Raw genomic sequence first — 14,187 nt, 5'->3', positions numbered from 1 at the left:
ACCCAAACATTTCAGTGGAGTAAAGAATAACAAGGCAGCATTGCTACCAACATGTCTCATCTCCCACCACAGGGTGGTTTTTCTCCTATCTCAGGATAGAATAAATGTACAATCGGGTTTTATACCGAGACATTCCGTTCCCAGGGGCAGGCAGGAGACAGTGGCCTTCCTCTATCTCAACTGCAAGAGGCCTTCCTCTTTTACCAATCCACCTCAGCACAGACCCTTTACGGGTGTCGGGCTGGGGGACAGTCAGGTCTTTCTCATCCCACGAGGCCATATTTCAGACTATCACATGGGGAGAAACCTTGGACAATACCCAGCCCAGGGGCAGAGGTCCCTGCGGCTTTCCGCAGTGTATTGTGCCCCTGGTTTATCGAGACTGGAGAATGGTGATGACTTTTACCAAGCATACTGCCTGTGAACACTTTGTTAACAAGGCACGTCCTGCACAGCCCTAGATCCCTTAAACCTTGATTCCATACAGCACAGGTTTCTGTGAGCACAAGGTGGGGGCTAAAGTTACAGATTAACAGCAACTCAGGGCAAAGCAATTGTTCAGGGTACAGGTCAAAATGGAGTTTCTTATGTGTTCCTTTTCTACATAGACACAGTAACAGTTTGATCTCTCTTTCTTTTCCCTACATATCCCCCTTTCCTTTTGACAAAACCGCCATCGTCATTATGGCCCCTTCTCGCTGGTCGCTGTCTCTTCAGAGCTGCGGGATATACCTGTAGACCTTGTTTTTCTCAGGCTTTTCTTAGCTAACTGTGTCAGCTCCTGTATTTGGTCCCAGGTCAGCAGCTTTGCTTCCTTGGTGGATGGCAACTTCTTCTGTAAGTTGTAGATACTAAATTGGAAGCTGGTTTTTTCCTGGGGAAATACAAGCAAAACTTCTCCCCCATGTTATCACCTTCCCTATTTCCCATGTCTTGTTTTTGTTGTCTTTCCACCACATCAGTTTTCCTTCATGTGGGCTGCTCTTTTTACCAGTAAAATGTTGTTCTGCAGAAGTAGTGGTCTGATTTCTATAAATGTTTAAACAATTTAAAGTATAGATTGCTAGGTTAAGTTGCATATGGGGAGCGTTATACTCCTTACTGTCTTTTTCTTCTTTTTGTTTCACCAGTTGAGCTTTTGAGTATTCTATTAGTTCTTTCAATTATGGCCTGTCCTTGGGAATTGTACAGGATTCCTGTTGTATGTGTAATTTTCCACTGATTTAAGAATTTTTGAAATGTTTTACTACAGTATCCTGGACCATTATCTATTTTAATTTTTTCTGGAACTCCCATGACAGCAAAACAAGATAATAAATGTCTTTTAACATGGGAAGTACTTTCTCCTGTCTGGCAGGTTGCCCATACAAAATGTGAATAAGTATCAACTGTCACATGGACAAATGATAATTTTCCAAATGAAGGTACAGGTGTGACATCCGTTTGCCATAACGCATTAGGACATAGACCTGTGGGATTAACTTCTGCCTCCTGAGTGGGCAGGTGTAGGACTTGACACTAGGTGCAATGCTGTACAATATTTTTTGCCTGTTTCCATGTGATATCAAATTTATTTTTTAGTCCTGTTGCATTTACATGAGTTGAGGCATGAAGTTCTTGTGCTTCCATGAAGGCAGATGACACTAGCAAGTCAGCTTGTTCATTTGCTTTAGTTAAAGGCCCTGGTAAATTAGTATGCGCTCGAATTGAGTAATATAAAATGGGAAATTTCTTTTTCTCACAGTTTGTTGTAACAAATTAAACAGCTGGTTTAACTGATCATCCATGCTATATTTAATTAGGGCTGTCTCAACATCCTTTGTACCCTGTACTACATATGCAGAATCTGATACAATGTTAATAGGCTGATTAAAATCTTATAACACTGAAATGACAGCAACCAACTCTGCTCTTTGAGCTGAGTGATATTGAGTTTCAGTGACTCGTTCTTTTGGCCCAGTGTAAGCCACTTTTCCATTACTAGAACCATCAGTAAACACCGTCAGAGCATTTTTTTAAAGGTTTCTGTCTGGTAATTTTAGGTAAAATCCAATTAGTCAATTTTAAAAACTGGAAGATTTTCGTTTTGGGGTAATGATTATCAATAATTCCCACAAAATCAGCAAGACCCATCTGCCATGCACCAGAATTTATAAAGGCTTGTCTAACCTGTTCCTTGTTTAAAGGAACAATGATTTTATCTGGGTCAGTTCCACACAATTTTATTATTCATAATTTTGCCTGACTAATTAATGTAGCCGTTTGATCCAAGTGCAATGTAAAAGTCTTAATCATACTGTGAGGAAGGAAGGACCACTCCACAAGATCTGTGTTTTGAACAATGATGCCTGTTGGAGAATGTGCAGTAGCAAAAATCAAAAGTTGGAGTGGGGCTAAGTGGTCTATTCTATTTACTCGTGCTGGCTGAATTTTTTCTTCAACTAATTCAATTTCTTTCGTGGCCTCTGGAGTTAATGTTCTTTTACTATTCGATTCTGGATCCCCGCTCAAGATAGAGAACAAATTTGACATGGCATAAAGTCTACAAGTTTGTGTCCTATCCTGAGGTCGCAGGGTGCTCCACTGAGTGAGGACTGCCCGCCCCAACCAGAGGTGTCGGTTACTCCGCCGTGGCAGTTGTGGCCCCTGCTGCCGCCCCAGGGCACTGCCTCAGGAAAGCCAGGCACACCCAAGGGTGCAGGAATGGCAGGCCCTGGCGGTTTGGCACGCAACAGCCGGAACAAGTACATGCGCTCGGGCCTCTGTTCCACCTTCACCATCCAGTCTCTGCAGCCGCAGCCACCCCCTCAGCCTCGGCCTGCTGCGGTGCTCCCCAACGCAGCTCCTGCAGTCCAAGCCCCTTGGAGGCCTGCCTGGAGGCTGAGGAAGCCGGCTTCCCTCTGCAGGTCATCCTGACCCCGCCCGAGGCCCCAAACCTCAAATTAGAAGAGCCGAATGTGGAGCCGGGTTTGCGCCGCCCTTTGCCCCCGGAAGTGGAAGTGGAAGGGCCCGAGGAAGAGTTGGAATTCGCGGGGGAAAGAGGGTTCGTGCCAGAAACCGCCAAGGCCGAGCCTGAAGTCCCTCCACAGGAGGGCGTGCCAGCCCCGCTGCCGAGGTCCTTATGGACACCGCAGGGCAGGCGGGCGGCCACGCGGCTTCCAGCCCTCAGATCCAGCCGCAGAAGGGCCGGAAGCCCCGGGACCTAGAGCTTCCACTCAGCCCGAGGCTGCTAGGGGCGCCGGGACCCGAACGGACCCCAGGATCGGGAACTGGCTCCGGCCTCCAGGCGCCGAGGCCGGCGCTGACCCTGTCCCTGCTTCCTACGCACACGTTGACCCCGGCGCTGCTGACACCCAGCTCGCTGCCTCCCAGCGTTCACTTCCGGAGCAGCCTGAGTCCCCCCCCCGCAGCCCGGCCAAGCTCTCCTGCCAGCTTCCGTCCAGTGGCGGCGCCCAGGTGCACATCCCTTCCATCGGCGTGGCTGGCCTCTCGACCCCCGCGGTGCTCTCGCCAGGGCCCCAGAAGCCATGACCACCACCACCAGCACCACCACCCCTTCTGGGGTCCCTCCATCCGTGCTCTCTCAAGGAGAAACACAGTTCAACTGAAAGACTCATGCTCTGATTGTGGTGGGGTGGGGATCCTTGGGAAGAATTTCTCCCAGGAGTGACTCTCATTAACTCCTCCACAGAAAACACTCAGCTTCCACAGCTTCTCTCTTTTCTCTCTTTTCTGTCAGTCCCCCAGTGGCTGCCCTGACACGTCTCCTACTTCAATGGTAGGGGCGGTTTATTTATTTATTTTTTGAAGGCCACTGGGAAGCGCCTGACCTAACCTATTAGGGTGGTCAGGACGTCTCCCCCACCTCCCCGCTTTTTTCCCCAAGACAAGACAGTCGGGGTCTGGCTTGAGAACGACCTTTCTTTCTTCATTCCTCGGCCTGCCCTTGGGGAGATGAGGGAGCCCTGTGTCCATTTTCGGATGTGAGTAGAAGTTAGTTTCGTTTTATTATTCCTGGCCATACTCGGGGTCCAGGAAGAATTTGTACCATTTAATGGGTTGGGAGTCTTGGCCAAGGCAGAATCACACCCTTGGAATAGAAATTTCCACCTCCCCAACCTTTCTCTCAGACAGCTTATCCTTTTTTAACCAACTTTTTGGCCAGGGAGGAGTGTCCCTTTGTTCTTCTTCCCCCTGAGAAGCCATTCCTTTGTCTGCCAAACTCCCTGGGGTCCTGCCTGTTTCCTCCCAATGGAGGGGTTTTTGGGGGGTGGTTCCTGTCTGGGGGGCCCCTCCAGCCAGTACTCCAGGTCTCCCTGTCTCTCCCCCGCTGCCATTTTGATAGTATAATCTATTTTTAAATGGGGCTTTTCAATAGGGGAGAAGGAGTCATCTCTTCCTATATTTGGTGGGGTGGGTGTGAAGGAAGGGATGTGGGGGGGAATCTTCCTGCCGCCTCCCCCCCCAGGTGTTTATTTTTGATAACAAATGTGTATTTTCAGTTCCCTCCCAGCCCCCCAATTTCCTGCAGGTAGGTACAAAGGACCCTTTCAATGTCCCTGGAGTTGGGAGGGAGGAATGGGGGACATAAAGCCTGTCCTGTCTCTATTCTAGGCAGGAAGAGTGGGTTCAAAAGACTCCTGGGCTCCCCTGTCAGCCCTGGCCCAGCCCAGGCCTTGGGACCTGGGGCTTGGTGATTTGGGGGACGGTGCTACACTCGTCTCCACTGTTTTGCTTCCCCAAAATGGACCTTTTTTTTCTAAAGAGTCCCAGAGAATGAGGAATTGTTCCTGTAAATATATATTTTTCAAGGTGAAAAAAAAAAAAAGAAAAACCTGCCATAATGAAGAGCAGACCAATATTCCAGAAAACTGTCACTTTAACAGAGAAGACCAAATTCTAGTTTCACATGAACTGTTAATATTAAAGCTAATTCTAATTAAACCTTATAAATAATTCCATCCAGGCTGGGCAAGGTGGCTTACACCTGTAGTCCCAGCATTCCAGGAGGGTGGATCACTTAAGCCCCGGAGTTTGAGATCAGCCTGGGCAACATGGGGAAGCCCTGTCTCTACAAAAAATACAAAAAAAAAAAATTGGCCAGGCATGGTGGCACGTGCCCGTAGTCCCAGCTACTTGGGAGGCTGAGGTGGGAGGATTGCTTGAGCCCTCCAACCTCAACCTCCCTCAGCCTCAGTGCTGAGTGCCAGTGCACTGCTGCCTAGGCAACACAGTGGGACCCTGTCTCAAAAATAAATAAATAAATAAATAAATCCGGCCAGGTGCAGTGGCTCATGCCTGTAATCCCAACACTTTCGGAGGCCTAGGCGGGTGGATCATGAGGTCAGGAGTTCGAGACCAGCCTGGCCAACGTGGTGAAACCCCTGTCTCTACTAAAACTATAAAAATTAGCTGGGCGTGGTGGTGGGCACCTGTAATCCCAGCTACTCTGGAGGCTGAGGCAGGAGAATCGCTTGAACCCAAGAGGCAGAGGTTGCAGTGAACCGAGATCACACCATTACACTCCAGCTTAGGCAACAAGAGTGAAACTCTGTCTCAAAAAAATAAATAAATCCAATCACAGCCGCCTTTGACCACATAAGATCCCTTTTCCACAATCCTTTTACAACTTTTTATTTGTTTGTTTTTTGTTTTGTTTTGTTTTTTGTTTTTTGAGACAAAGCGCTGACCTGGCTGCCAAGCCCCGCCTCCTAGGCTGCAGGGGTGCCTGCAGAAGGGCACCACAGGGCCACCGGTCCTGCAAGCTTTCTGGGGCGGGCGGGGCCTGACCTTGGCTTTGGGGCAGGGAGGGGGCTAAGGTGAGGAAGGTGGCACCAGCCAGGTGCACACCAGATGCCCGTTAGCCCAGACACTGGACCCTGCCTGGACCAGCACTGAGAGATAAGAACCGAGGGGCCTCTGCACCCTGGGCCCAGCTCTGTCCCACACCGCGGTCACATGGCACCACCTCTCTTGCAGCTTCCACCAAGGGCCCATCGGTCTTCCCCCTGGTGCCCTCCTCCAGGAGCACCTCTGAGGGCACAGCAGCCCTGGGCTGCCTGGTCAAGGACTACTTCCCCGAACCGGTGAGCGTGTCGTGGAACTCAGGTGCCCTGACAAGAAGCGTGCCCACCTTCCCGGCTGTCCTACAGTCCTCAGGACTCTACTCCCTCAGCAGCGTGGTGACCGTGCCCTCCAGCAGCTTGGGCACCCAGACCTACACCTGCAACGTAGATCACAAGCCCAGCAACACCAAGGTGGACAAGAGAGTTGGTGAGAGGCCAGCACAGGGAGGGAGGGTGTCTACTGGAAGCCAGGCTCAGCCCTCCTGCCTGGACGCATCCCGGCTGTGCAGCCCCAGTCCAGGGCAGCAAGGCAGGCCCCATCTGTCTCCTCACCCGGAGGCCTCTGCCCGCCCCACTCATGCTCAGGGAGAGGGTCTTCTGGCTTTTTCCACCAGGCTCCAGGCAGCCACAGGCTGGAAGCCCCTACCCCAGGCCCTGTGCACAAAGGGGCAGGTGCTGCACTCAGACTGGCCAAGAGCCATATCCGGGAAGACCCTGCCCCTGACCTAAGCCCACCCCAAAGGCCAAACTCTCCACTCCCTCAGCTCAGACAACTCTCCTCCCAGATCCGAGTAACTCCCAATCTTCTCTCTGCAGAGCCCAAAACCCCATGTTGCGACACAACTCACACATGCCCACCGTGCGCAGGTAAGCCAGCCCAGGCCTCGCCCTCCAGCTCAAGGTGGGACAGGTGCCCTAGAGTAGCCTGCATCCAGGGACAGGCCCCAACCGGGTGCTGACACGTCCACCTCCATCTCTTCCTCAGCAACTGAACCCCTGGGGGGAGCGTCAGTCTTCCTCTTCCCTCCAAAACCCAAGGATACCCTCATGATCTCCCGGACCCCTGAGGTCACGTGCGTGGTGGTGGACCTGAGCCACGAAGACCCTGAGGTCAAGTTCAACTGGTACGTGGACGGCGTGGAGGTGCATAATGCCAAGACAAAGCCGCGGGAGGAGCAGTACAACAGCACGTTCCGTGTGGTCAGCGTCCTCACCGTCGTGCACCAGGACTGGCTGAACGGCAAGGAGTACAAGTGCAAGGTCTCCAACAAAGGCCTCCCAGCCCCCATCAAGAAAACCATCTCCAAAACCAAAGGTGGGACCCATGGAGCGCGAAGGCCACATGGACAGAGGCCAGCTCGGCCCACCCTCTGCCCTGAGAGTGACCGCTGTGCCAACCTCTGTCCCTACAGGGCAGCCCCGAGAGCCACAGGTGTACACCCTGCCCCCATCCCAGGAGGAGATGACCAAGAACCAGGTCAGCCTGACCTGCCTGGTCAAAGGCTTCTACCCCAGCGACATCGCCGTGGAGTGGGAGAGCAATGGGCAGCCGGAGAACAACTACAAGACCACACCTCCCATGCTGGACTCCGACGGCTCCTTCTTCCTCTACAGCAAGCTCACCGTGGACAAGAGCAGGTGGCAGCAGGGGAACGTCTTCTCATGCTCCGTGATGCATGAGGCTCTGCACAACCACTACACGCAGAAGAGCCTCTCCCTGTCTCCAGGTAAATGAGTGCGAAGGCCGGCAAGTCCCCGCTCCCCGGGCTCTCGGGGTCACGCGAGGATGCTTGGCACGTACCCCGTGTACATACTTCCCGGGCGCCCAACATGGAAATAAAGCACCCAGCGCTGCCCTGGGCCTCTGCGAGACTGTGATGGTTCTTTCCGTGGGTCAGGCCGAGTCTGAGGCCTGAGTGGCATGAGGGAGGCAGAGTGGGTCCCACTGTCCCCACACTGGCCAAGGCTGTGCAGGTGTGCCTGGGCCGCCTAGGGTGGGGCTCAGCCAGGGGCTGCCCTCGGCAGGGTGGGGGATTTGCCATCGTGGCCCTCCCTCCAGCAGCAGCTGCCCTGGGCTGAGCCACGAGAAGCCCTAGGAGCCCCTGGGGACAGACACACAGCCCCTGCCTCTGTAGGAGACTGTCCTGTTCTGTGAGCGCCCTGTCCTCAGACCCCCATGCCCACTCGGGAGCATGCCTAGTCCATGTGCGTAGGGACAGGCCCTCCCTCACCCATCTACCCCCACGGCACTAACCCCTGGCAGCCCTGCCCAGCCTCGAACCCGCATGGGGACACAACCGACTCCTGGGGACATGCACTCTCGAGCCCTATGGAGGGACTGGTCCAGATGCCCACAACACACACTCAGCCCAGACCCGTTAAACAAACCCCGCACTGAGGTTGGCCGGCCACACGGCCACCACACACACACGTGCACGCCTCACACACGGAGCCTCACCCGGGCGACCTGCACAGCACCCAGACCAGAGCAAGGTCCTCCCACACGTGAACACTCCTCGGACACAGGCCCCCACGAGCCCCACGCGGCACCTCAAGGCCCATGAGCCGCTCGGCAGCTTCTCCACTTGCTGACCAGCTCAGACAAACCCAGCCCTCCTCTCACAAGGTGCCCTTGCAGCCGCCACACACACACAGGCCCCCACACACAGGGGATCACACGCCACGTCGCGTCCCTGGCTCTGGCCCACTTCCCAGTACCGCCCTTCCCTGCAGCTGGGGTCACATGAGGTGTGGGCTTCACCATCCTCCTGCCCTCTGGGCCTCAGGGAGGGACATGGGAGACGGGGAGCGGGTCCTGCTGAGGGCCAGGTCACTATCTAGGGCCGGGTGTCTGGCTGAGCCCCGGGGCCAAAGCTGGTGCCCAGGGTGGGCAGCTGTGGGGAGCTGACCTCAGGACACTGTTGGGCCATCCCGGCCGGGCCCTACATCCTGGGTCCCGCCACAGAGGGAATCACCCCCAGAGGCCCGAGCCCAGCGGGACACAGCACTGACCACCCCCTTCCTGTCCAGAGCTGCAACTGGAGGAGAGCTGTGCGGAGGCGCAGGACGGGGAGCTGGACGGGCTGTGGACGACCATCACCATCTTCATCACACTCTTCCTGCTAAGCGTGTGCTACAGTGCCACCGTCACCTTCTTCAAGGTCGGCCGCACGTTGTCCCCAGCTGTCCTTGACATTGTCCCCCATGCTGTCACACACTGTCCCTGACACTGTCCCCAGGCTGTCCCCACCTGTCCCTGACGCTGTCCCCCATGCTCTCACAAACTGTCCCTGACACTGTCCCCCATGCTGCCCCCACCTGTCCAACAGTGTCCCCCAGGCTGTCTCCACATGTCCCTGACACTGTCCCCCCCGTCCCTGACGCTGTCCCCCACGCTGTCCCCACCTGTCCCTCATGCTGTCCCCCACGCTCTCACAAACTGTCCCTGACACTGTCCCCCATGCTCTCACAAACTGTCCCTCACTCTGTACCCACCTGTCCAACAGTGTCCCCCAGACTGTCTCCACATGTCCCTGACACTATCCCCAACGCTGTCGCCACCTGTCCCTGACACTCCCCAACGCTGTACCCACCTGTCCAACAGTGTCCCCCAGACTGTCTCCACATGTGCCTGACACTATCCCCAATGCTGCCCCCACCTGTCCCTGACACTGTCCCCCACACTGTCACAAACTGTCCCTGACACTGTCCCCCACACGTTCCCTGTCCCTGACACTGTCCCCTATGCTGTCACAAACTGTCACTGACAGTGTCCCCCATGCTATCCCCACCTGTCCCTGACGCAGTCCCCCACACTATCCCCACCTGTCCCTGACGCTGTCCCCCACACTATCCCCACCTGTCCCGGACACTATTCCCCACACTGTCCCCACCAGTCCCCAACACTGTACCCCATGCTATCCCCACCTGTCCCCAACACTGTCCCCCACACTGTCCCCTCCTGTCCCTGAATGTCCCCCATGCTGTTTCCTCCTGTCCCCTCCTGTCCCGACACTGTCCCCTACACTGTCTTCTCTTGTCTCCTCCTATCCCTGACACTGTCCCCCATGCTGTCCCCTCCTGTCCCCAACAATGTCCCCCACAGTTTCCTCCTGTACCTGACACTGTCCCCCATGCTGTCTTCTCCTGTCTCCTGTCCCTGACACTGCCCCCAACGCTGTCACCACCTGTCCCCGACACTGTCCCCCATACTGTCCCCACCTGTCCCCGACACTGTCCCCCACGCTGTCCCCTCCTGTCCCCAACACTGTCCCCATGCTGTCTCCTCCTGTCTCTGACACTGTTCCTCACTCTGTCCCCTACAGTCCCTGACACTGTCCCCATGCTTTCCCCTCCTGTATGCAACACTGTCCCCCATGCTGTCTCCTCCTGTCCCTGACACTGTCCCCCATGCTGTCCCCACCTGTCCCACTGTCCCACATGCTGTCCCCACCTGTCCCTGACACTGTCCCCGACACTGTCTCTCATGCTGTCCCCACCCATCTCCAACACTGTACCCCATGCTGTCCCCACCTGTCCTTGACACTGTCCCCATGCTGTCCCCACCTGTCCCTGATGCTGTCCCCCACTGTCCCCATCTGTCCCTGACACTCTCCCCCATGCTGTCCCCACCTGTCCCTGACACTGTCCCCCACGCTGTTCCCACCTGTCCCTGACACTGTCCCCCACACTGTCCCCACCTGTCCCGATAATGTCCTCACACTGTCCCCACCTGTCCTGACACTGTCCATGCTGTCCGCACCTCTCCCTGACACTGTCCCCCATGCTGTCCCCACCTCTCCCTGACGCTGTCCCCCACACTGTCCCCTCTCCCTGACACTGTCCCCCACACTGTCGCCACCTTTCCCTGACACTGTCCCCCATGCTGTCCCCACCTCCCCCTGACACTGTCCCCCACACTGTTCCCATCTCTCCCTAACACTGTCCCCCATGCTGTCCCCTCCTGTCCCCAACACTTTCCCCCACACTGTCCCCACCAGTCCCCAACACTGTACACCATGATTTCCCCACCTGTCCCCAACACTGTCCCCCACACTGTCCCCTCCTGTCCCCAAAAATGTCCCCCACACTGTTTCCTCCTGTCCCCAACACTGTCCACCACTCTGTCTCCTCCTGTCCCTGACACTGTCCCCCACTCTGTCCCCACCTGTCCCCAACACTATCCCCCACACTGTCTCCACCTGTCCCTGACGCTGTTCCCCACACTGTCCCCATCCCTGACAATGTCCCCATGCTGTCCCCACCTGTCCCCAACACTGTCCCCCAGGCTGTTCCCACCTGTCCCCAACACTGTCCCCCAGGCTGTTCCCACCTGTCCCCAACACTGTCCCCTGTAGGGAGACCCCCTGAAACTATTGCTACGGAATAAAAGATGAAATGCTCCTGATTATTGTAAATACGAAATTGCATGCAGGATTGTGTAAAGACAATGCCAGGTTGGACACCAGAACGAGCCAACAGCGTGTGATGTGCTTCCCCCTGCAGAGAGCGTATGAATGGACGTGCAGTCAGGGAGGTTTCACATCACCAAGATTCCTATCCCAGAAAAGCAGATGTTCATAGCTCTGGGAATGGAATGCGCCCCTCGTGGAGAGCCTGTAAACGGACGCATGAGGGGCGCCTGTCCATGTGGATAAGATAGGGCTATAAACACCCTCATCTTGCCACGGCTCTTCTAGGCCTCTTTAGGGTGAAGGCATACTCCCTTCTGAGAAATTCCGGTCTAACCCATTGTCTAGCTTCACGTCCTGTTTCATGGATTGTTTGTAACCAGCTTTTATTGCAATTGTTACTGCTGATTAATATCTTGCTAATCACAGATTATGGAAAGACTGTGTTTCTGTTTTAAGGCTCTGTTAGAAATTATGGATGCACACACTATATTGTAAATTCTTATCTCTGTAACCTCTACATACAAATGTACTGTACTTCTGCACACAGATGTTATGTTAAAGAATCACTTCATCCCCATGTGACCATCTCACCTCATAATCAAATGACCCTAAATCCCTCATAACCTACCCCCACCCTCACTAAACTTAATAATAAATGCTGGTATATCCAGTGCATTGCTGGCACCGCGGGACCAGAAGGCGGTGACCCCCCCAGACCCAGCTTTCACTATCTTGTGTGTATCTATTATTTCTCAACCTGCTGATCCACCTGGGAACAAAGAGAGAGCCCCACTGCATTGCAGGCTGCTGGCCAGATCCCACAATCGTCCCCCACATGGTCTCCACCTGTCCCTGACACTCTCCCCCATGCTGTCCTCAACCATCTCTGACACTGTACCCCACACCGTCCCCACCTGTCCCTGACGCTGTCCCCCATGCTGTCCCCAACTCTCCCTGACACTGTCACCCACGCTGTCCCCACCTGTCCCCAATACTCTCCTCCATGCTGTCCTCACCTGTCCCTGACACTCTCCCCCACACTGTCTCCACCTGTCCCTAACACTGTCACCCACGCTGTGCCCACCTGTCCCTGATACTGTCCCCCATGCTGTCCTCACCTGTGTCTGACACTGTCCCCCGTGCTGTCCCCACCTGTCCCTGATGCTGTCTTCTGTACTGCCCACATGCTGTTGGTGCCCTGGCTCTGCTCTCCATGCCCAGGCCTCAGAGCAGGCAGTGGTGAGGCCCTGTCACCTGGGTGGACTGAAGGGCGGATGGGCCTCAGGGGCAGGGCTGTGGCCTGGATGGCATGAGGGGTGGGTGGACCTTGGGGGAAGAGATGTGGCCCGCAGTGCCCTGAGGGGTGGGTGGGGCTCGGGGACAGGGCTGTGGCCTCGCTCACCCCTGTGCTGTGCCTTGCCTACAGGTGAAGTGGATCTTCTCCTCGGTGGTGGACCTGAAGCAGAACATCGTCCCCGACTACAGGAACATGATCGAGCAGGGGGCCTAGGGCCACCCTTTGTGGGGTGTCCAGGGCCGCCCAGACCCCACACACGAGCCGTGGGCCATGCTCAGCCACCACCCAGGCCACATCTGCCCCCGACCTCACCGCCCTCAACCCCATGGCTCTCTGGATTCGCAGTCACCTTCTGACCCCTGACACGCCCCCCTTCCAGACCCTGTGCATAGCAGGTCTACCCCAGACCTCCGCTGCTTGGTGCATGCAGGGCGCTGGGGGCCAGGTGTCCCCTCAGCAGGGCGTCCCTGCCCTCCGGCCCGCCAGGTGCTCACACAAAAGGAGGCAGTGACCGGCATCCCAGGCCCCCACCCAGGCAGGACCTCGCCCTGGAGCCAACCCCGTCCACGCCAGCCTCCTGAAAACAGGCGTGGTTTCCAGTTGGTGAGTGGGAGCATCAGCCACCAAGGTAGGGAAGCCACAGCACCATCAGGCCCTGTTGGGGACGCTTCGGAGAGCTGCGAAGGCTCACTCAGACGGCCTTCCTCCCAGCCCGCAGCCAGCCAGCCTCCATTCCCGGTACTCCCGTGAACTCCTGACATGAGGAATGAGGTTGTTCTGATTTCAAGCAAAGAAAGCTGCTCTCTGGCTCCTGGGAACAGTCTCGGTGCCAGCACCACCCCTTGGCTGCCTGCCCACACTGCTGGATTCTCGGGTGGAACTCGACCCGCAGGGACAGCCAGCCCCAGAGTCTGCACTGGGAAGAGAAGGGGCCAGGCCCAGGACACTGCCACCTCCCACCCACTCCAGTCCACCGAGATCACTCGGAGAAGAGCCTGGGCCATGTGGCCACTGCAGGAGCCCCACGGTGCAAGGGTGAGGATAGCCCAAGGAAGGGCTGGGCATCTGCCCAGACAGGCCTCCCACAGAAGGCTGGTGACCAGCTCCCAGGCGGGCAAGACTCAGCCCTGGTGGGGCCTGAGGACAGAGGAGGCCCAGGAGCATCGGGGAGAGAGGTGGAGGGACACCGGGAGAGCCAGGAGCGTGGACACAGCCAGAACTCATCACAGAGGCTGGCGTCCAGCCCCGGGTCACGTGCAGCAGGAACAAGCAGCCACTCTGGGGGCACCAGGTGGAGAGGCAAGATGACAAAGAGGGTGCCCGTGTTCTTGCGAAAGCGGGGCTGCTGGCCACGAGTGCTGGACAGAGGCCCCCACGCTCTGCTGCCCCCATCACGCCGTTCCGTGACTGTCACGCAGAATCCGCAGACAGGAAGGGAGGCTCGAGCGGGAGTGCGGCCAGCGCCTGCCTCGGCCGTCAGGGAGGACTCCCGGGCTCACTCGAAAGAGGTGCCACCATTTCAGCTTTGGTAGCTTTTCTTCTTCTTTTAAATTTTCTAAAGCTCATTAATTGTCTTTGATGTTTCTTTTTTGATGACAATAAAATATCCTTTTTAAGTCTTGTACTTTGT

General features: G+C 55.9%; 1 pseudogene and 2 gene segments (V, D, J or C); all 3 read left to right on the top strand.

Annotated features, from left to right (window-relative positions):
* LOC100972273 (ETS domain-containing protein Elk-1-like) overlaps positions 1 to 3,531 on the top strand; it is a 26,605-nt pseudogene extending 23,074 nt beyond the window's left edge.
* Positions 1 to 14,187, top strand: part of LOC100971589 (immunoglobulin epsilon heavy chain-like) — a 394,860-nt gene that overhangs the window by 315,281 nt on the left and 65,392 nt on the right.
* LOC100971923 (immunoglobulin heavy constant gamma 1-like) lies at positions 3,037 to 14,187 on the top strand. The segment is given in 8 exon segments: positions 3,037 to 3,983; positions 4,503 to 4,531; positions 5,980 to 6,273; positions 6,663 to 6,713; positions 6,832 to 7,161; positions 7,259 to 7,573; positions 8,877 to 9,007; positions 12,687 to 14,187. Coding segments are annotated over 8 exon segments (1,263 nt in total).

The sequence above is a fragment of the Pan paniscus genome, chromosome 15 (assembly GCF_029289425.2).
Source record: "Pan paniscus chromosome 15, NHGRI_mPanPan1-v2.0_pri, whole genome shotgun sequence".
Lineage (NCBI taxonomy): Eukaryota > Metazoa > Chordata > Mammalia > Primates > Hominidae > Pan > Pan paniscus.
The sequence above is the reverse complement of the archived record's forward strand: the minus strand, read 5'-3'. Positions and strand labels throughout refer to the sequence as shown.